The sequence below is a fragment of the Camelus ferus genome, chromosome 1, assembly GCF_009834535.1.
Source record: "Camelus ferus isolate YT-003-E chromosome 1, BCGSAC_Cfer_1.0, whole genome shotgun sequence".
In the NCBI taxonomy this organism is placed as follows: Eukaryota; Metazoa; Chordata; class Mammalia; order Artiodactyla; family Camelidae; genus Camelus; species Camelus ferus.
The window spans coordinates 16,428,664-16,450,837 of NC_045696.1; the positions used below are offsets into that span (position 1 = coordinate 16,428,664).

The 22,174-nt window shown below is 36.8% G+C and overlaps 1 protein-coding gene across 2 annotated transcripts in view; it reads right to left on the reverse strand.

Annotated features, from left to right (window-relative positions):
* The window catches only part of JAM2 (junctional adhesion molecule 2), a 50,903-nt gene that overhangs the window by 16,759 nt on the left and 11,970 nt on the right, over positions 1–22,174 (reverse strand). For both annotated transcript variants that reach the window (XM_032476985.1, XM_032476979.1), the window contains exon 2: positions 5,334–5,399. In XM_032476985.1, coding sequence (XP_032332876.1) covers positions 5,334–5,399 — 66 coding nt within the window. The remainder of the gene's footprint in view (positions 1–5,333; positions 5,400–22,174) is intronic.

Below are 22,174 nucleotides of genomic sequence, written 5' to 3' on the forward strand. Positions count from 1 at the left end.
CTTTGATATTTCAATTCGTTCATTCATTCATTCACAAGTTACCTCACCAGTTACCAGGCTGGCTTAATTCAAAGATGAACTGAAAGCGTTATGACTCTTGCACATAATTATCTGTGACACCACTACTTTCCCTAGCTCTTGAGCCTCAGTGACCATCTGTAAAATAAGAAAGTATGTCACAGAGTTGGTGTGAGTCTTCATATACAATAATATATGCCAAGCCTACCCACCGTAGGTCCTTGACAAATGGCAGCTATGATTAATTATTTATCTTTTTCTTCCCAGTCTCAGTCTTCAAGTTTATAGTTTGGTAGAAGAGATAAATAAGATAATGTCATTTCAGTCCAATGTGATGAGGGCCAGGACGGAGGTGAGAAGAGGGGGCTTCACACCTAGTGCCGAGGAAAGGCATTTAGTCTAGCCCAGGCCACACTGTGGAACCCACCCCAAACGTCCCTTCAACACGCTACATTCTCCATCAGATCCCTTCTTTGATAATAACTCTGCAAATACATTAATACAAACCCAATATGGTCTTTTTTTTTTTAAATGGAGGTACTGGGGATTGAACCCAGGACCTTGTGCTTCCTCAGCACACACTCTACCACTAAGCTGCATGCTCCCCCAGTATGGTCTTCTAATAAATGACTGACTCCTACTCCTCTCCTCAGTCCAGAAAAGTTATTAAAAGGTCTAATCTTGGCATCAAGTTTAACTGCCTCAGTATAGCTCCCCAAGGTCCCTTTACCACAGGAAATTTACTGCAGTTGCATTGTTGAAGAATTCCTGGAACCACCCAAGGAACGAACCCCTTCTCTTAACTGTCCAAACAAGATGACTGAGGGAGGAGGAGCCCGGGACCTGTCTGCCAGCTGCTTCAAGGTGCCACATAGAAGCCTCTAGTCCTAAATCTGTTAAAAATACCTTTCAGCCAGGCTCTCTAGAGTGTCACCTTCCTATTTCTAAGACTTTTTTTTCCCTCTAAAATGCGTACAGTTTGACCTAAAAAACCCAGTATCTTTTACGAGAAGAGAAATTATGTAAAAATTCTTTCCATATCTCTGATTTTGATGTTAAGCAGATTTAATGCCATTTAAAAAAATAATTCAGGATATTACATGATATAGTTGAGTGAAGAGCAATACTTATAAATATTTATCCCAGGTTTTATTAAAAAAATATATATAGACATAGACCAAAAGCCTGTAGGAATATGTATGAAAATATCAACCCAGAGGTAATTTCTGTGGGCAGAATTACGATTTTTTCTGTTACATGTAGTTTCGAATTTTATTTTTAGTTCCACACATATTGCTAGAAATATAGAAATCGAATAATAAGTAATGGAATGCAGAAAGTAAGACAGAGAAAAGAAAGGCAAGGGAAAAAAATCCAAAAGTTGCTTTCAAGGAGGCCTAAAGTTTGAAAGCAGGCTTTACATTACAAACAGACATCATTTTACAGTCATGTTTACAATTATGCCGCATGGACAAATGCGTGCTGAGGGACTTGTCTGAGGAAACAGAGTTCTGTTCTGTTGATTAAGGAGAATGGGCGGTGGTTTTCCGGAGTCTTGAGTTTTAGATAGGTTTCCTTCCCGTATTTTGTTGAGTTTCCAACAATTAAACACACACCCACACTCATTATTTAGCCCATACTCCTAGGTCTTAGGAATAAATTTATCAAATAATCACATTGTTTCATATATTTACCTAGACACACACACTCCTTTTTGTGAATTCTTCCTGATTCCTATCCTCATTGCTCTGTGGAAAACCTCTGCAGAAATTATATTACAAAATGTAACCAATGGTTTTCTTGAGTGCAGTCACTCCCCTCCAGCCTCAGTCTCATTGACCATATAAAATGTGGAGAAATGGTCTACTCAGTTTGTCCAAAATATATTGGGTACTTGCTGTGTGTCTGACACTGTCCTCCAGCTAGAACAGGGAGCAAACCAAAGTTCCCTGCCCTTTGGGACCTTACAATTTGCAGGGGGTCAGACACAGAAGAAACAACATAAAGTGAATTGTACAGTATGTTAAAAGGTCATGAGGGCTATGGAAATACCGTAGAGTAGGTCAGAGTACAGGAAGTTCGGGAATGCTGGGGGACGGGGGTGCGATTTAAAAAAACAGAATAGTCAAAGTGCAGCTCATTTATAAGGTGACATTTGACCAATGACTTTAAAAGAAGGAATTTGAATTTAGAATTTTCCATGTGGTTCTTTGGGAGTGTTCCAAGCAGGGGACTACCTTGACCTTCAAAACTGTGAGAAATAGTAAATCTACTGGAATCATAGGGTCAACATCTCAAAAAAAGAACTAAGTGAACTTAGAGCCAGCTACCATGGACTCTCCTTTCTATTTCAGCCAAAATTCAACGTTCTGGCCAGCAGAATTTCTGTATCTAGCCCCCAGGGTTACTATACCATATTCATAATAGAGTTTAAGGCATGGGTTTTGGAGTTAGACCTCTGTCATAAACTAGATGAGTAATTTTGAGCAAATTGTTTAAGTTTTTTAAAAAAGACATGATTATGTTCACAGCTGTAAAATTAGAACAACAGTACACATCCCACAAAGTTGTGTAAAGATTGTGCACATGGTACTTTGTAGAAAGTACATGCTCTGTAAATGGTCAGTATCACTCTCACCCATGAGGCACTTCTCTTACTTAGAGTTGTAAGCTTGTCTTGACATGATAGAAATCCATACTTAATACCATCACAAATTTCCCCCCCAAATTACTCAAATCTGAACTAAAATGTTGCCTGTGTTTGAGACAAAGAAAATAATACAGACATAAGTCATACTTTCTCCAAGCAGGCATATTAACACAAAAAAAATGCGCTAAGTTTTTCTCTTAAGATGATCATTACATTGCCAAAAATATCTGTTTCAGTCTGGATTGAGAAGAGAGAATTCTTTGTTTAGAAAACGCATTTTCTCAACATGCAGCAAAAGAATCACTTTGAGGAGTCACATAGAATCATTAGGGATTTTAATTTTTCTAAGATTCTGTATTGCTGACTATCATTTGATTTTTTTCAAATGTTCTTTTTTTTTCATTTGATTTTATTCTCTGTGCTCAGGTTAAAAATCATCAAAAATCTTACATAATGCAAGAAGACAATGGAGACTACCAAAGTAGCTCTGAAGAATTAGCATAAATTACCTCTGTGAAGAAAAGCACGCTGTTAAATTCTGATTTATCGCTCTCAGGGTTGAACACCCTCTGCGTAAGGCGACTCATGTTATTTATAAGCCTAGCAGAGCAGACCTCATTTTACTCGATTTGCTTTTGGCATCACTGTGGGAAGTGATAGAGAAAAGCCATACTGAAAAGAAGGAATTAATTAATTTATGATTTACTGGCATCAGAGAGACAAGAGACAAAAAAATTGAATGAATTGGGGGGAACACACATCTGCAGATACATAAATCATAAAATACTTCAGACTTTAAGTAAAATTAAGTTACTGTGTAAAATATCCTAGACCTGAAATGTGGAAGAAGATAGAAATTAATTTTGCTTTCTGGGAAGCCACGTTGGAATGACTGGAGCACATATAAAATAGAATCAAAATGTAATTTTTAATTAAAAGGAGCAGAGGTGAAACCAAAAAAATAGAAAACACTTATTTGGGAGTAAAAAAGACCAATGTTTGATGGCAATAAATATAGAAGGATTTTCTATATTAAAAATAAAACACACATTTTAAAGTGATATAAAAGGTACAGGATTTTCATTTAAAGTAATGGAAACATTTTGGAATGAGATAGAGGTGGTGCTCACACAACACTGCGATTGTAATAAATGCCACTGAATTGTTCACTTTAACATGATGGATTTTGTTATGTGAATTTCTCCTTAATACATTTTTTTTAAAGTAATGTTAAGACTCAAGAGTATACTTTTGGCATCCTAATTCAGGTATCTTGGCATAGGGCCTGGGGATCCAGGGACGAATATGCACAGTATCCAGCTGGACCCAACAATAAGAACCTCCCGGAAAATAAAAGTAGGAGAAATTAACTTCGTTTCCTTTGTCCCACGTGGACATCCTGACCTACCTTTTCCTCGCACTGTGCTCAGTCATTGGCTCTTCCAGTCTCCTTTTGGGCACCTCACCCAGCCCTGTTTGTCTTCCCTATAAGCACTCCATTCTCCCAAATTACTTCCAATCATTAATTCCTTTTCCCCGCCTCTCCCCATTTCAGACTAATTCCTGATGAAGAGTAAATGTTTTCTTAGCTTAAACATGTAAAATATTAGGACTTAAAAGAAACTGATTAACCTAAATACTTATTTAAAGTGAATGACAGGCTGGTTCTTATTACAGCATATTTTTACTTAACAAGCACAGAGAACAACTTACTAGATGCCAGGCACTACTGAAAGCACTGGTTAAATAGCAGTTCATTTAATTCCTCCTCACCCCAGCCCTCTTTTTTAATCTTGGTCTCTTTACTCCAAACCTCTCTCTCTCCAACTCCAGAACCTAAGGCATGCCTGAAGAAGAGGGATTGGACATTTGAAACCTGTTTCTTAAATGCTTACGATCTAAAGAAGCATCATATTTAACAAACAGTAATTCTGGTTGTCCACTATTATTAACGTGTTCTAGGTAAAAGATCCTTCAGAAAAGTAGTAGTCTGTCAATATTTGAAGTAAATTTATAAAAGCTTATAATTCTTTTTGGTTATTAGAGCTTTACAAGATTTTTTAAATTGTAATAAAATACACATCACTTAAAATTTACCATCTTAATGATTTTAACTATACAGTTCAGTAGCATTAAATATATTCACATTATTGTGCGATCAAACTCCAGAACTTCTGCATCTTGCAAAATTGATACTTTATACCCATTAAATACCAACTCATCCCTTATAAATATTTTAAGCAGCTAAAATAAATAACAAAATGTTACCTCCAAATAGGATATATCAATGTTACCTTAAATACATAGAGTTTTGTATCTTAAATACAAAGGGTTTGCAATGCTAATTTCCCTTTGCCAAATCTAGCTGGCTGGAAACTGCGAGATCTTCGCCTCCCAGTTTTACAAATTAGACTGGCTTTGTTGCAGGTACTTTATGTAATAAGAGACCTTCTTTGTACAGCAGGTCTTTCGTGGAATATCCAGAATTTCCACTGAGGAGGTGGAGAGAGAGTTCTCAGGTGGAAACCGCAGCAGGGAGCAAGCAGCCTTTGAGGCAGAGGAGTCAGTGTGAAGGGAGGTGGAGGTTTCTCACAAACAGACACACATGCCACCCCGGTGAGGTCTTTAAACAACACAGCCCATGAAGATCAGTAAGGTACTCTACCTTGGTACTCTACCGCTGTGACTACTTGATGATCTTTTGGGGCAGAGAATCCACAGGCCTTATGATCTGAAAGATTCAAACAGATAGGATAATTAAAACAGTGCAAAAGGGCATTTTCGAATGTTTGAATGGGATGCAAGATTAGAGAAAACAGGCCTGAAGCTGCGTAACAGTTTCACACAACTCATACCCCATAAGTTTTAAAGTATCTAAATAGGACGAGCCAGGACAAACTATGGTTTTTTTTTTCCATCTTCTATATTGTAGTTTTGCCCTTCAAGCATTTCCCAAAGCAGAACTCATGAATCTCTTTCACCCCCTCCCCGCCCCTACAGACACTGCATTGTCACAAGCAGGAACAAGAGGTTATATCCATCATTCAGCCTAATATGTAATTTATTAGTGTCATCAATATAGCTCCCTGCAAATAAAAGCTCATTATTTTAGTGCCTTATATATTAATATAAGCTGCTTAGCAAACTTATCCCTATCTCTGTATCACATAGAAATGAGTCATTTAACATATGTTTGACTATGAAATGTACACATAATATATAATGTTTATAAACTTTGTACATAACATTATGATGAAAAATGCAAACAGAACATCTTTAGGTTCCCCCCCCCCACCAAAACATTTCAATGTTTTTCCAGGGTTGGTCTATAGGATTGAAATGACTAACAGACTATGGTGGGTAATGGGGTCTAATATGATGATGATGGTGACAATATTATCATCACTCTCCTAGACTTATACAGAAGTTTTCATTTTAAAAAGTGCTTTCATGTACTTTCAAAAAAAATTTGATAAAATTCAATATCAAAACGGCTTGGTGTGATAGGCAGGATTAAGACTTAAACGATAAAGTAGCAGGAATTAAAACTTTCTCATTCCATCTTTGATGTGTATCATTTTGTGTTATTTCACTTCACGGATGTCATTCGATGGTCCAGTGAATGACGATGTTTAAAAATAATTTAAGTCACTTCCTATTAGTGTGCACCTCTGAAATATAAATGCTATAAAGGCAAGGTTTTGTATTGTATTCTCTGATGGAGTCCAAACACCTAGAACAGTGCCTGGCCTAAAGCAAGGCACAATACACATTTGTTGAGCCAATGACTGAGACCACTCCTTACTGTCTACTAATGAGAAGAATCCAGGAAGTGGGGCTCAGAGCAAAATGCTGCTAATGAAGAGTTCCAGGAGGCAAGCAACTCTTTGGGGAAGGTGTCACAGGTAAACCATACTGGATTGGTGTTAATTATTTTAATGTAAAGCATTCTTGCTGATCATTTGAGGAAACAATTTAGGAAAAGAATAATCCAACCACTGTCCACCCAAAAAAATCATATATAAAATAACCTAAGACCAAATTAAACTCATCATAAAACTGTAAAGAAGGTTATTTCTTGAAGATATATTTCTGCAGTTTACTAGAAACACTAGTTCTCTTCTCACGCTACCTCTGTCTTCTGTCTTCATATAATTTAATGACCCTGTTTTCACCAAGGCAAAAATGACGTCTCTATTGCCATATTCAACGGACACTTTTAGTTTTTATCTTACTTGATCTCTGTAACATCTGACTCTGTTGACTCCCTTGGGTTCTGTGACATAATTCTTTCCTGGTCCTCATTCGGCCTCTGTGTTATCTTCCTCCTTGTTCTGCTCATCCATGCATCCATCTGTTTATCCTTTCATCCATTCATCCAGAAAGTGCTTTCCTGACTCAGCTAACTCCTTTTTATATAATCTTTTATATTCTTATCGATTCAACTACTATTTATTTGCTGAAAAGCCCTAAATCTGTACTTCTAGTTCTAATCTTTCTCCTGAGATTGGATCCATAAACTCCTCTTTCTCTTGGGTTTCTGTATCTCCATTTCCTATAAGCACCAAAAAACTCATGGGCAACACCGAACTTTGCTCGTCCCCAAACTTTGTTTTCTTTCTGCAATTCCCAATACTGTGAAAGGCACCACAATCCACGTGGTCACCCATGCTAGGGAATCAGGCATCGGCCATGAGGTACCTATTCTCTCATCCATTTACTCATCAGTTTCCACCTACAGACTGAGAATTGTGTGTCATCCAGGACAAGGTTTTGAAATATTTGCCCTTTCTCTTCTTTGCCCTGCCCACCTTCATGTTGCCAAGTGTTCTTTGCCTCAGGGAGGGGATGTGGGTAGCCAAAACCAGAGAGAGAAGAGCAGAGTACTTCCTGCCTTTCCACATTTAGAAATCCTGGCCATGAGGAAAATGGAAATGACTCACAGCTTCGGCAAACATTTGAGAGAAACCATCATGAGTGAAATATACTTTCTTCCTGGACTCGGGGTAGAGAGGAGGAAGTGAGTTGGAGGACGTGGAACTTAGTGGGCTTTCGAGAAAGAAAGCAAGCAGCTAACATTTATTAAGCACTTGGGTGTTAGGCAACGTTCCCAAAGGTTTACAAATACTAGCACATTTAACTGTCACAACAGCTCTCTGTGGTAGGGTACCATTTTTAATCCACATTTTTTCAGGTGAGGAAACTGAGGCACAGAGAGGGTAAGAAACTTAGCCAAGGTTATATAAGTAGTAAGTGGTGGAGTTGGGACTTGAACTTATCCAAATTATACCCAAAGCCCACATTGTTTATTATTATACTATACTGGGCCCCAAATCACGATCCCCCCAAGCTGAACTATGAGGAAGGACTGCAGATGGACAAAGAGGCCAGGTGGAAAGCCTTGGTCCAGTGAAGGCAAAGGACTGGCTCAGAAGCATAACAGGAAGGTGGAAGCTAACAGACTGTGACTGGAAGGGTAGGACATGAAGCAAATCTCAGAGGGAAGGCTCTAGACAAGGGTTTGTCAGTGTTGGCACTACTGAAATTTGGGACTGGATCATTCTTTGTTGTGCGAGGCTGTCCTGTGCATTGCAGGATGCTTTCCAGTATTGCTGGCTTCCACTCACTAGATGCCAGTAGCATCCTTACCCACCTACCTCAAGTCATGACAACCAAAACTGTTCCTAGATTTTGCCAAATGTCCCCTGAGAATGGGATGGGGAGCTCATACCTGGTTGAGAACCACTGCTCTAGACTTACAGCTAGGTTGGTTGGAAGACCTAGGAATAGAAATAAACAAATAGACTTAAGGAGGGCAAGGAACCATGAGCTGAAGGATTTTGAAAGTTCCTATGAGATCAGAATCTCTTTATTATCAAATAATTTATTGCACTTCTGGGAAGGAGAGAAAAATCTTTCATATGACATGGCATCTTTGAATCACTCATCTATGTGGACAGTGACATGTAAATTAGTTTCCCACTGTGCTAGATTACATCTCTCCTGAAGAAAACATGCTATTCTTGATAATTTTTCCCTCTCTTCTCTCTCCCTTGGAAGCCTGGATAGCAAATCTAATTGTGAAATTAAAAATCTGAAAAATCTACAAACCTCAAATGTCTAGCTCCAACATTCAACCTTGTTAAACTATTTAGGTTCCACATATCTCTCAAGTGCAAACATCTGCATAAAGGAAACTGGCAAATCTTGTATCTATGTGAAGAATGTAGAGCTGAACTGGTATTTTTTATTGACACTTTCAATATATTCGAATAAAGCAGAAACCCATGTGGCTCAGCCTTTGAGAAGTACCAGGGCCACCAAAGAGTAATTTCACAATAGCTCTTTGGCTTGTGTATTTCAAAACCCATGAAATCTTTTAAAGACGTCTTTTAACATACTATATTCTCCCTTTTCCATATCCTTCTGTCATATTCTAGCATATGACCCATGGCCCTCTGAACCCCTCCCTGACCACCTCATGCCTTTCTTTTCCAGCTTCTCCTCTCCTTCCACAATTTTATTTCATAGAGTCCAGAGGGAGGGTTTGGATTTTTAGAGAGCAGAGGAAGGGAAGAGACTAAGTTAGCCAAGCCAGAATCCTCTTAAATGAGCTGGAGGAAAGTCTGGGCCTCATGAGTCCTTGTTGAATTATACCAACATTTAAATGACACAGTTGCTGAATGTTTTTGCCAATGATTCCAATACTAAATGATTTTTCTGTGACACTTTTGAAGTACACTTTGAAAAAGTCTCTCTTCTCCTTTAATGATGTGTAAATTAGTGCCTTCAGAGACTTTCCAATTATGACAGGCATTTCTTGTGATTTTTGAACTATTGTAGTACACTTTTTAGACAAAACAGTGAAGATTCAAATCCCTTAGAAACCAGTAGGGGAGACAGCCTTGGCAAAATAGGAAAAGCTCATCTTTGTTCCCTTCACTTCATAGCTTTGAACCTTCCCAGCACCGCACGGCCTGCGGAGAATGTTTATTTTCTTTAGGAGACTTGGGCCTTCTTTCATTTGAGGCAAATGTTGGTCCAGTCTGAGGCTGGAAGATTCACGACTGGGTTGAGCCATTTTCCGCCTTTGTCAGTTCCAGTCTTCTACTTGCTAAAACTGCCCTTGAGAGATTTCTTAAATTTTCAAAAATCGCTTTTAAAGTTCTATGGAAAAATTACAGCTGTTAACTTCAGGCATTTTATTAATTCCCTCATAACTGTTACATGCATATATTTGAAAAGGAAAAAAACAAAAAACAAAAAACATGTCCCAGACACAAAGAAAGAGAGGATTGGTTGAATTAGGAAAATTAAGAAGGCAAAAAAGTTGTAACAGGGGTTAGTTGTATTAAGTCAAGACGTAGATAGCATGTCTTGGTAGCTAAATATTTCTTTCTGTGATTTTTAGCATCTTCTCCTACCTACCTTGCTTCCTCTAATTCTATTTACTTCAAAGTTTGCCTTTAACTAAGTAAAAACATTTTTTAAAGTGTGGTCATTTATGTTGAACTTATTTAAACATAAATTTCCAGATCTTAAAAAAAAATGTGTAAGATTTCTACTGTTTCAGCCTTTTTAAGTCTTAGAATTCAGTTTTATTTTTCTAACTTGTGCCCAGTAACTCTTTTTATGAAAACAAAATGTTGGATTTTGTATCAACATTTCACGAGCAGATGTCAGAAACAGTCTCTGTCGGCTGCTTTCTTGAACTGATTTTTTTTTTCCCTTCACTTTTCCAGAGTAAGTTAAATAGAAAAATAAACAAAAAATTGTCATGTAGGTCCACTGGTTGAGGTCAACAACTGTTTTAAGGTTAGCTACGAAACATCTTTCATAGTTATAGATGTGTTCCAAAATCTCTGGCAGAAGTTCATAAAATGAGGTTAAGAGATTATTATTTCCATGACTGCTAAAACTCCAAGTCAAGTAATTCCTTGTCAAATAAAACCTTTATGTTTCCTTTCCCCATCCCCCATAAGAATAAAAGTTCTTATATGGTCGATCATACATCTAAAATAATTTGGCTTGTCTAAGAATAAATATGTATTCACACTACCACAATATAAAAATTTACTATAAAAGTGTTATTTAAGTTAATATTTTTAATTGAAAACATGACTAGGAAAGATTGACATGTTATAGAGGTTTTCTGTTTGTTTTAAAAGTATATGACAGAGAATATTATGCATAAAAACAAGTTATAAAGACAGTGGATACAAATTACTTCATTAGTTTTCAAAAATAAAACTTAATAGCCATATGGTTTTGATAATCACTTATGTACAATTATTATAGTAAAAAAATATTTAGAAGACCCACAAGGCTAGCAGTAACAAAATAATACCATCTGGGACTTATTATGGATAAGTATTTATATGGATAGAAGTAACCCAAATGAGGTAGAAGTTAGGATATGCTGGATAATGTACTCATCAGTCTAACTCTCTTGTCATTCAGCAACAGTAGGTCTAGAATAGCGGGGGGCGGGGGAGGGCTGAAGGAGGGAGAAAGAGTGTGGGAAAGGGAGAGAGAGAGACAGACACACAGTCAGACAGGTCCTTCTAGCCACTGGCCATTCTAGCCCTTCCTTTTAACGAGACATTGACATCCTATTTTCAGAGAAAGGGAAGCCTCACCAAAGTGCAAGGGGGAATAAAAGATGTGCTTGACTTTGGAGCTACCCGCGGCTGATGTGAGTTCCTGATGAGTTACACATCATCATGATGTGAGTTCATGATGCCCTAAAGAACTTCAGGGTGATTTTGACAATGAATAAATTTTCCCTTAAGGAACCTGGCATCCAACAAAGATGAGACTCCACTCTGTTAATATCCTTATTTGACAGATGTGACGATCGAGAGTGGTTAAGTACCTTGCTCAAGGTCACAACGTTCCAAAGCAGGGAAGCCACGATGTGCACCGATCTATAGCTAGTTTAGTCCTCCTCCCACCCTGCACTTCCCCCGCAGCCCCCCATTCTCAAGTCAGCGCAAGGCGTCGTGAGAAAGCAGTGTCACACATGGTACTCTCAGACACTCGGCAAAGAACTTCACATCCATTATCAATATTTAGGGTTGCAAGAATATTATTCAGGGAGTATATAACAAATAGCCATTTTAACAGAGAAAGTGTTAATGGGCAAATGTTTATGGTGAGTGAATTAACTTGAATAAGCCTTGTGTATTTATTATCTACTGCACAAAAGCTTTATGCCTCCTCCTCTTTTCTGTTTTTTTAATCATTTGAATGTAAGGAGGAAAACTGGTATTTTGGAACTGAGTATAAGTTGTTTTCATGAAACTATATGCGTTAGTAAATGTAGGGAAAGTTTCAGGGCATTCCGTTACCCAAACAACTGGATGATTAAATTTTTCAGGTGATATTCAAAATGAAGTAAATAAATTAACTTCTTCCAGTAAGATCAATTCTCAAAATTTTCAGAGAAATGTCCTTCAAGCATATCTTCAAGGAATTAATGGTGGTCAATAGCATCAGAAAGCCATCAGTGGCTAACTTCTCACCAGGTACTCCCCACTAGGACGTGAAAGAAGCCATTTTAGCATTCTGAGATCTTTCTTTGGTGTTCGACAAGTGACGACCTCAGCCAGACACAATTCGTTCACCAGTGGCATTAACTCCAGAGTTTAGATAGAGAACAACAGTCAACTCAAATCCAGCAGACTCTCAAGACAAGATGAAGAAATGTCATCTTCCAAAATTGATGCTAATGAGAATCACATACTCAATGGAAGGCATGGATACTAACCACTCCATGCTCTCATTGGTTCAGGGTCAGGTTCAGGTGCCAGGAAACAATGGTCCCAACACTTTGATAGTGTAAAATAAGAAACTGTTACTAAAGATGTCAGATATCAAAATAGACACATGGGGTGATGGCCAAGAGCAGTACGGTGGGACAGGTGGATCATAACAAGCCCGCGTGTCTCTCTTCACTAACTGACTCGTGCTCTGGGTTGTGTCTCAGGCACGTCTTTAAGTACAGATGGTGCATCAAGCTTTGAGAGCCTGGTGACACTTTAAGATTATTCACTACCTTTTAATCTAAAATTATGGTTGCTAACTCCTAAACTTTGATATAATTTTTCAAGATTAAGTCCAGAGCCACCACCTGCATTTTTCAGCAGCAATGAGTATACTAATGTAATTGCCAAATAAATAATTTTTGAGAGCAGGCATTGTAAATCATTTCTCCAGAATTTTGATCAGCTCTGAGCAAATAGCCAAAACCAAGTTTCTAAATCTGGGTTCTGAACTCTGGTTCTGAATCTCCAAGCTGTGCAAACCTGCACAGAAGTCCTAACGCACTCCTAAAGCTGACAGCACAGACGAGTCAATGGCTGTTTGGGTCAGGGAATAATGAAATGGTTACCTACAGTCATTTGATATTCATAAACCCACTTAACAACATATGTGAGAAGATAGCTTTCTATCATCTACCAAGCCCTCTCCCTCCCCCACTCTATAACTAAGCCACTCCACCCCCAACTCTATAACGGTGTTTGTTTCAAACTTTCTTTATACTTTAGGAGCTTTATTCTCTGCCTTACCGAGTGAATTTCAGGAATCACTAACAACAGTTTATTGCATCAAAATTTTTGATTTTTTGAAAATACCATATGATATCACTCATATGTGGAATCTAAAAAAAAAAGAAGACAAATGAAATCAAACATAAAACAGAAACAGACTCATAGACATAGAATACAAACTTGTGGTTGCCAAGGGGGGAGGGGGTTGGGAAGGGACAGACTGGGAGTTCGAAATTTGTAGATACTGACAGGTGTATATAGAATAGATAAACAAGTTTATACTGTACAGCACAGGGAAATATATACAAGAGCTTGTGGTAGCTCACTGTGAAAAAGAATGTGAAAATGAATATATGTATATTCATGTATGACTGAAAAATTGTGCTCTACACTGGAAATTGATGCAACATTGTAAACTGACTATAACTCAATAAAAAAAATTTTTTTTCATTTTTTGAAAGCATGAACATGCAAATTGTTTTTCACAGGGATTAGCATAGAAAGTACCAAAAAGATCCTCTACTATCAGCAATTTTTAAAAATTTACCATCTGCAAATGAAGTTATCTTTGTATTTCTCAAACAAAGATAGAGCACTGCTAATGTTTCAATCATGTTCTGAATTTGAAGACTTATAAAATATAACGAATAGCCAGATAAAGGGAGGCGGACTGACCACGAGTTTAATAAGGCTTAAGCTTTGGGGTCCTCCCCTGCATGGACTCCTCCTCAGGCCCTGCGGGTGAGGTGCAGAGAGCCTTGGAATTTGAGCATATTTTATAAAATGTACAAAAGTAAGATTTTTTTGTACAATTTTTCTTAGTGAGAGCTCTAACAATCCATCCCTGCCCACAATTACAGACTTCTCCTTATTTACGAGTTTACGCGGCTTTCTAGATTTGACCACTCACAATAAAGTGGTCTCCAGAGGCCACTGTCTGACAGTTCGACCTTTAAAACACTAAGATTTTATAGGACCAAAACCATAGTGCTCTCTTTCTCAAATTTCAATTCTAAAACTCTGAAGAGCTTTATACATTTTAGTTTTCAACTCTCCTGCCAGATCATGATTCATCAAAAGTTTAGCCCGTACATTTCATACATGTGTTATTCATTAAATTCTACTAGTGTAAATGCTTCCACAGAGATTTGAAAACTAAGGGAAACCCTCCCAGTTTATTGTTGTTTCGTGTTTCCTTTGATTAGTGTTCAGGAAGCCAAGGGAACAAGAACCATTTATTTTGAGTTCCAGTTAGTGTTCGTTTATTTGAAAACATTTTATTAGTGTGAAATAGACCAAATCAATTAAAAGGACAGTTAATTAGACAGAATTTCGGTTTCTTACACACGCCACCTTGCTCAAGGTGTAGAGTTTAAGAGAACAGATATTTCAGGTGTCCCAGGTAGAGTCACTATGGTCTGTTTATCTTCTTAAACCAGTGTGGACTCCAAGGCAGAAGGTACAAGAAAATCCAGAGGGTTAAGAAAAATATTAGAATCTCTCTATATTTATCACGTTCTTCTCTTGTTTTCTGTTTTTTTTTTTTGGGGGGGGGCAGGCTTAAGCAGTTTTTTATTATAAAAAGTTTTCAAATAGACACAAAAGTGGAGAGAACAGAACAATAAACCCGATATGCTCATTATTTGGATTCAACAGTTATAGACTTGGCCACATTTACTTCATCTATCCTTTTAGGTGTTGAGGAATTTTCAAATTACATATATATCAAAATGTTTTCTTTATTATTTAAGAAGGTCTCAATTCCAATTAAAGATATATGGCTACAACACCATTAGGACAACTTACAAAATTAAAAATAATTCCTTGGTATAATCTAATATCCAGCCCCAGTCGAATTCCTTGATGTCTTATTTGAATCACGATCCAAACCATGTCTCAGGCATTACATTTGCTTTGTAGGCTTTTTGCCTTATTTCGTTTTAATCTAGTGCTAACCTTGTTTTTCCTCCCTTTTATTTTCTTTTTCCATGCCACTAACTTGTTGCAGAAACCGAGTCACTTACTCTATAGACAAACCGACTTTCTGAGTTTCTCTGTGTGTCATGTAATCCATACATCTATTCTCCTGTAAAAAGAAGTTAGCTTGCCTAGAAGACTGAGTCAAGTGAAGTAATTTTTTTTTTTTTTTGAGTTGTTTTCTGGAAGCCAAGAAGGATGAAGGAAGGAAAAGACCAGAGTGAAGTAATGGGCAACCTGAGAGATTAAAAAGTAAAGAAAAACAAAATTAACATTTGAATGGAACTTTAGGATTGAAAAAAATACTTTCACGGGAATTATGGCACTTAATTCTCATGTTAACGTCCCTGTGTGGTACCTAGAACTGTTTTTATCACGTTTCAAAATGAGAGACAGAGGCTTAAAATGTTTTTAGGGCTACATAGAGGAAGGACTTGAAGAAGTTGGAATTGCTGACGCCAAATCTCATTTCTGTCCTTTGTGGGAGACAAAGTATCAGAAAAGGTAGAAGTCTGGGGAGATTTCAGGGGAAATGAAGATGCTCTTTTCTGGTGCTCACTTCAGCAATATGATGCACAAGTTGGGCAGAGCAGGGAGCCTCTGTCTTGTTATGTGCAGATGTAGAAGCAGCACATGCCATCCCGCAGGCGCAGTGCAAGGATGGCAAATGGTTTCTATCGTAATAAAATAATCTGAATATTCAATTTATAATGTAGTTCATGGTTTAAATATGTGAATGTGTTATTAAAATACTTTTTGACATTTAGTATATTTGCAGTGTGGTAGTCTCAGCATATATAAATGCCTTCCACATTCACCACTCAAATTGAATTCAAGGCACTATTAACCTGAAGGGTAACTCATAAGCCTGCAATGAATATTTCATGATCTGAAAATATTGTTTAAGTAAATGGGAAAAATATCCAGAAATGATTTAGTCAGCCTAACAGCATCACAGATCATTTAAAAAGGAAATAGAAAAAGTCTCCATAATTTTCTGGCCTTTTTACTAAAAGTTTACATTTAAAGAAAAACATTAGTGCCATCTTAAGCAAAGGTAAATTTTTATATATCATGCATTTCCTAAGTTTTGTACATGTATTTTGTTTTAAATTGCAATGTGCTATCTGGCAGTAGCACACAGGATGTTTTTCCCTTAAGTTTGAAATAATAACTCTTTCAGCTGATTTCTTTGGTACCATTTCATAATTTGTTTTGTTGTTTTACTACTTCCCAACTTTAGTTTCCATAGGAACAGGATCAGTCAGAAAATATTTGGGACTCTTTTAATATGTTGAGTCCAGGATTCCTAATTAGGCTTCACGCATTTATAGCTTAATTAATATGAGTCTCTGTGTTATATCTTTGAAGGTGGAGAAAACTGGGTTATGATGTCACGATATGCTTACTTTTTGAAAGGTTTTTATTGAAGATTTGGATCAGAGATCTTTAAGATCATTTAAAGGTGTGCTAGTACCTGCCTGAAAAGGGATGAAATCGTTTTAGGCATACTATTCTTGAGATAAGGAAACTTAAGAGACACCAGTTACCCCAGTTAAACTCATAAAAAGTAGCTGAAAATCCCTCCCTGCGTCCATGATGCTGTTTGTTGCTTGTCTCTCATTTCTTGGGGCACCGTTTCTTCATTGTCTCTGCTCCTTTGTGTTCTATAACTGAGCACATCCTCCAGAGGTCAGTCCTTCGCCCCTAATCTCCCTCCATGTTTTCTCCCAGAATGAATCTATCTTCCTATTTTTATTTACCACTTAATTACAAAGGATAGGTACAGGAAATTTACACTTCTCACTCTTTTTCTTTTCAATAGTCTATACAGATACTTTTAGTTGGATTTTTTTTTTTTGCCCCCTGAACTATAGAAAATAATAATTCCTTTTTTAATTAAATGCTATGATTTCCCTGGTTCTTCACATTTACAATACTTGGAAGTATTGTTTTGATTTCTTTGATGTCTTCTATATTTAATCAACCACTAAGTCTTACCACTTCTATTCTAAATGTCTTCTGGATTCAACTCTTTCTAAACAATTTTTTGACAGCTGCCATTTTAATCCTGGACCCTATTACCTAATAATACCTGGGTTAAAGTTACCTCTCTCCTCCTGTCTGTCCCACATGTAAGGGTCAAAATTATTGTTTACTTCCAATCCCATGTTTTTGGCATATGGTTTCACTTGTTGAAACTTCCAGCAACTTCCTGTTGCCTACTGCATCAAATAGAAACTTTAAACATAATATACATGAAGACACAAACTCCGTGAATACCAAGCCACTTTTGGAGCCCACGTCTTGCTCCTTTTCAAAACAAACTGTGTGTTCTAACCAATAAAGAGTCAGTTTAGAATTAAAGCATGTTCACAACTCCACATAAAATAATTTTATCATCACAGGCTAACTACGGTACGTTTTCCCCCATTTAAAAATATACGATGTTAAGTTATAAAGAACACCTAAATCATCATTAAATCAAACCCCCTCATTTTACAAATAGGGAAAATAAAATCTAAATAAAATTAAGCTGTTTTCTAAAGCTATATCATTACTAAGAGCAGAACGGACACAATCTTGGTTCCTTGGATGCCAAGTTCCATTTCATTTACATCACACTTTTTTGCTTCTTCCTCTTGAACACTTGACATTTACAGTTTAAAATATAAGGAAGTTCTTTGAACATCCAGTGGAGACATTTCACATGGATATTTAACCTATGATTTCAACAATGCATCACTACCAAAGATGTATTAGAAAAATAATTCATAAAAGGGAACACTCTTAACACTGTTTGGAATGTAATTTGGTGCAGACTATGAAAAACAGTATGGAGGTTCCTCAAAAAAACTAAAAATAGACTTACCCTATGATCCAGCAATCCCATTCTTGGGCATACATCTGGAGGGAACTCCAATTCAAAAAGATACGTGCACTCCAGTGTTGATAGCAGCACTATTTACAATAGCCAAGACATGGAAACAGCCTAAATGTCCATCAACAGATTACTGGATAAAGAAGTTGTGATATATTTATACAATGGGATACTAGTCAGCCATGAAAAAGAATAAAATAATGCACTTTGCAGCAACATGGATAGACCTGGAGATCATCATTCTAAGTGAAGTAAGTCAGAAAGAGAAAGAAAATACCTTATGATATCACTTATATGTGGAATCTAAAAGACATAAATTAACTTACAAAACAAAAACAAACTCAGAGACATAGAAAACAAACTTATGGTTACCAGGGGGTAAAGAGGGTGGGAAGAGATAAACTGGGAGTTCGAGATTTGTAGATACTAAATACTATATATAAAAACAGATAAACAACAAGTTTCTTCTGTATAGCACAGGGAACTATATTCAGTATCTTGTGGTAACCTATAATGAAATAGAATATGAAAAGGAATATATGGATGTATATGTATAACTGACACATTATACTGCACACCAGAAATTGACACAACATTGTAAACTGACTATATGTCAATAAAAAAGAAATATAATAATTCATAAAATTAATTTAAAAAGTGAAGGTGATTCTGTCCCCCATCCTAGTAAGCGTGAACATGCCCTGGAGTCACCCTGTCAGGGAAGATATTCTTTCAGGTAAAAGATGGGAATCTACGGTCCTCTGAAAAGAAACATTTATATTCAACACACTCATTGGTGAGGTAACTTAACTTTATTTTAAAAAAGTACATTTGTATCCCACTTCCAAAATTATTTGTCCTTTTATTTTCTCATAATTAGAAATGCATTTCCTCAGATAGTCTAGCTTATGTAATGAGCTAGTTTTGACTGGTCTCATCATTGCTCAGCATGTTTGGGTATCTCATCGCTAAAGATAAATAGTTGAAGTGTAAAATGGAACAAGGAAGAGAGATATGATTTGTTGGTTCCAATAATTAGGACTCTACATACAAATTCTGATAGAGGGCAGGGATGCAATCTTGCTTCCACTCTAAGACTAAGAAACAGTGGCATGGAAGGCGAAGTGGAAGGAAGACCCCTTCCTCAATTAACATCTGTGTTCTCTTTCTCATGAATTCACGGTGTATTTGGGGAAAGTGTTGAAAATAGCTTCTGACATAAAGGACTACGTTGCTAGTATGCATAAGCTGCTGACACAGCTTTAGGTTGCCTCCAAATGTCTCTATTTCTTCCATTCTTTCCCCATGACCAGTCTTCTCTAGAGAATCCTTAGAGCTTGAGAGTCTTCAGAGTTCAAGGAGCTATGAGAAATTAAATCACATAAGGAACTCACTTGCCACTTGATATTAAGTTTTTAATGACATGGGTTTGAACATTAAATAAATAATTTAGAAAGTCTGAGCAACTCTGAAATGAGTTTGAGTTGCTATGTCAAAGGCTGGATACGCTCTTACCCTACAGCAAGGCTACTACTATTCTGTTTTGTTGTTTAGAGGCTTGATGAGAGAGGCTTGATTGACTCAGCCTACATGAAATCAATGCAAGAGAACATTTTTAAATATTTAGGAATTTAATCAACTCTCTTTTTCATATTCACCTTTTCTTGCCATCAGTCTGTGAATGTGACATGAACTCATCTAATGGGAACTTTTACATTTTAGGGAATAAAATATTAAAGTCCCTTTCAAAAGAAATGAACTAAAAGGTCCACACTTTCCCATGAAGAAAAACACAGCTGTGATGCAGTAGATTTACTAACAGACTTTGCTGTATAACCCAGGAGTTCCAGTTAGTGACAGGGTGTTCGTTTATTGGAAAGCATTTTATTAGTGTGAAATACACCAAATCAATTAGAAGGATGGTTAATTAGACAGAATTTGGGTTTCTTATAGACACCACCTTGGTCAACGTGTAGAGTTTAAGAGAACAGATACTTCAGGTGTCTCTGATAGACTCACTATGGTCTGTTTATCTTCTTAAACCAGTGGACTCTAAGGCAGAAGGTACAAGAAAATCCAGAGGGGTAAGAAAAATATTAGAATCTCTCTATATTTATCACATTCTTCTCTTTTTTTTCTGTTTTTTGGGGGGGACGGGGCTTAAGTAGTTTTTTATTATGAAAAGTTTTCAAATAGACACAAAAGAGGAGAGAACAGAACAATAAACCCGATATGCTCATTATTTGGATTCAACAGTTATAAAGACTTGGCCACATTTACTTCATCTATCCTTTTAGGTGTTGAGGAATTTTCAAATTACATATATATCAAAATGTTTTCTTTATTATTTAAGGAGGTCTCAATTCAAATTAAAGACATATGGCTACAACACCATTAGGACAACTAACACAATTAAAAATAATTCCTTGGTATAATCTAACATCCAGCCCCAGTCGAATTCCTTGATGTCTTATTTGAATCACGATCCAAACCATGTCTCAGGCATTACATTTGCTTTGTAGGCTTTTTGCCTTATTTCGTTTTAATCTAGTGCTAACCTTGTTTTCCCTCCCTTTTATTTTCTTTTTCCATGCCACTGACTTGTTGCAGAAACCGAGTCACTTACTCTATAGAAAAACCGACTTTCTGAGTTTGTCTGTGTGTCACGTAATCCATGCATCTACTCTCCTGTAAAAAGAAGTTAGCTTGCCTAGAAGACTGAGTCAAGTGAAGTAATTTTCTTTTTTGAGGGATGGTCAAAAATACTACATAGGGAACACTATGTCCTTTTACTGATGCTAAGATTAATCAGTGGTTTCAGGTAATAAACAGATTAATCCTTCTATTGTACAGTCCCCTATCAACATTTCCCTAATGTTTTTACCCATTAATAATCATATTGTAAGCCAATTACATGTAGCAGGAGAATGATGACTCGATTCTATTATTTTTTTCTATTATCTTTGTGTATATATTAGCTTGAATTTGATAAAGAACTTTTGCTTGTCAATTAAGGCTACACGGTTACATATGCAAACAGACAGGAAAGCAGGGTAAAGCTTACTTCTTTATTTTGATTGCCAAATATCAGAGTAAGAAACAATTGTTGAGTTCTAATGGTGACCAAAGAGTGGTAACTGTGGGGTTTTTTTAGCTGGCTTTTTCTCTCTCTGTATAAGTAGTACATTTCGTAAAATATGTTCAAAATCTTTAAATCGATTGCATTCAATATATTTTTTGATTCTCAAATTGCCTTTAATTTGGCCAAAGGGGGCTTTTTAAAGTTGATTCCTGTGTCTTTTTGACACAATCTCATTAGCTTTGAGAATTCTAACTTGTTTTCTGGTGCAATAAAAGGTCCCAGACTCATCTTATACATGTCTAAGTCTAAACATGGAATCAGATGTTCCTCCAAAGATCTCTAGTCACTGCTAGTGTGGAATAGTATCCAGCAATCACAATCTGTATGATCACTTTTATGGGGTTGTAGGATAGACTGTATTATTATTCCCAACTACTCATTTCCTTCCCACTTACTATCACTGATTTCCAGGGCATGCCAGACAGAATTCACTCTGTTTCAGGATGGCCATGTGATGTGCTTTGATCAATGGACATCCACAATGTTAAGTGGATGCTTTGAGCCGTTACATAATTTAGCTCTGTCCCTTGCATTTCCCTTGACCACAAGGATTATCTGTCCCAAACAGGGCTAATTTCTTCAACCTGGGTCCTGGAATAAGGAGACATGTAGAGCAGAGACTGTGCAGCAGACCTGGAGCCACCAAAATTGAACGCAAGCAAAAAACAATGTGTATAGTTGCAAACTACTGAGATTTGGGGGTTATTTGTTACTTCATAAAAGCTGACTGATACAGGTTGTGATTTCATCCAGGCCTTTTTAGCGCATAGAGACAGGAAATGTATAATTTTAGGAAGAAAAAAAGCATCATGAGTTCATACTGATATTTTCAATTCAAATATAACATTACAGGACTTTTACTTAACTTTTAAAAAAACATTACACATATAACTCTTTTTTCCTATGCTGGAAGTTTTGATCTATCTATATTAATATAATTACTGATTTGCATT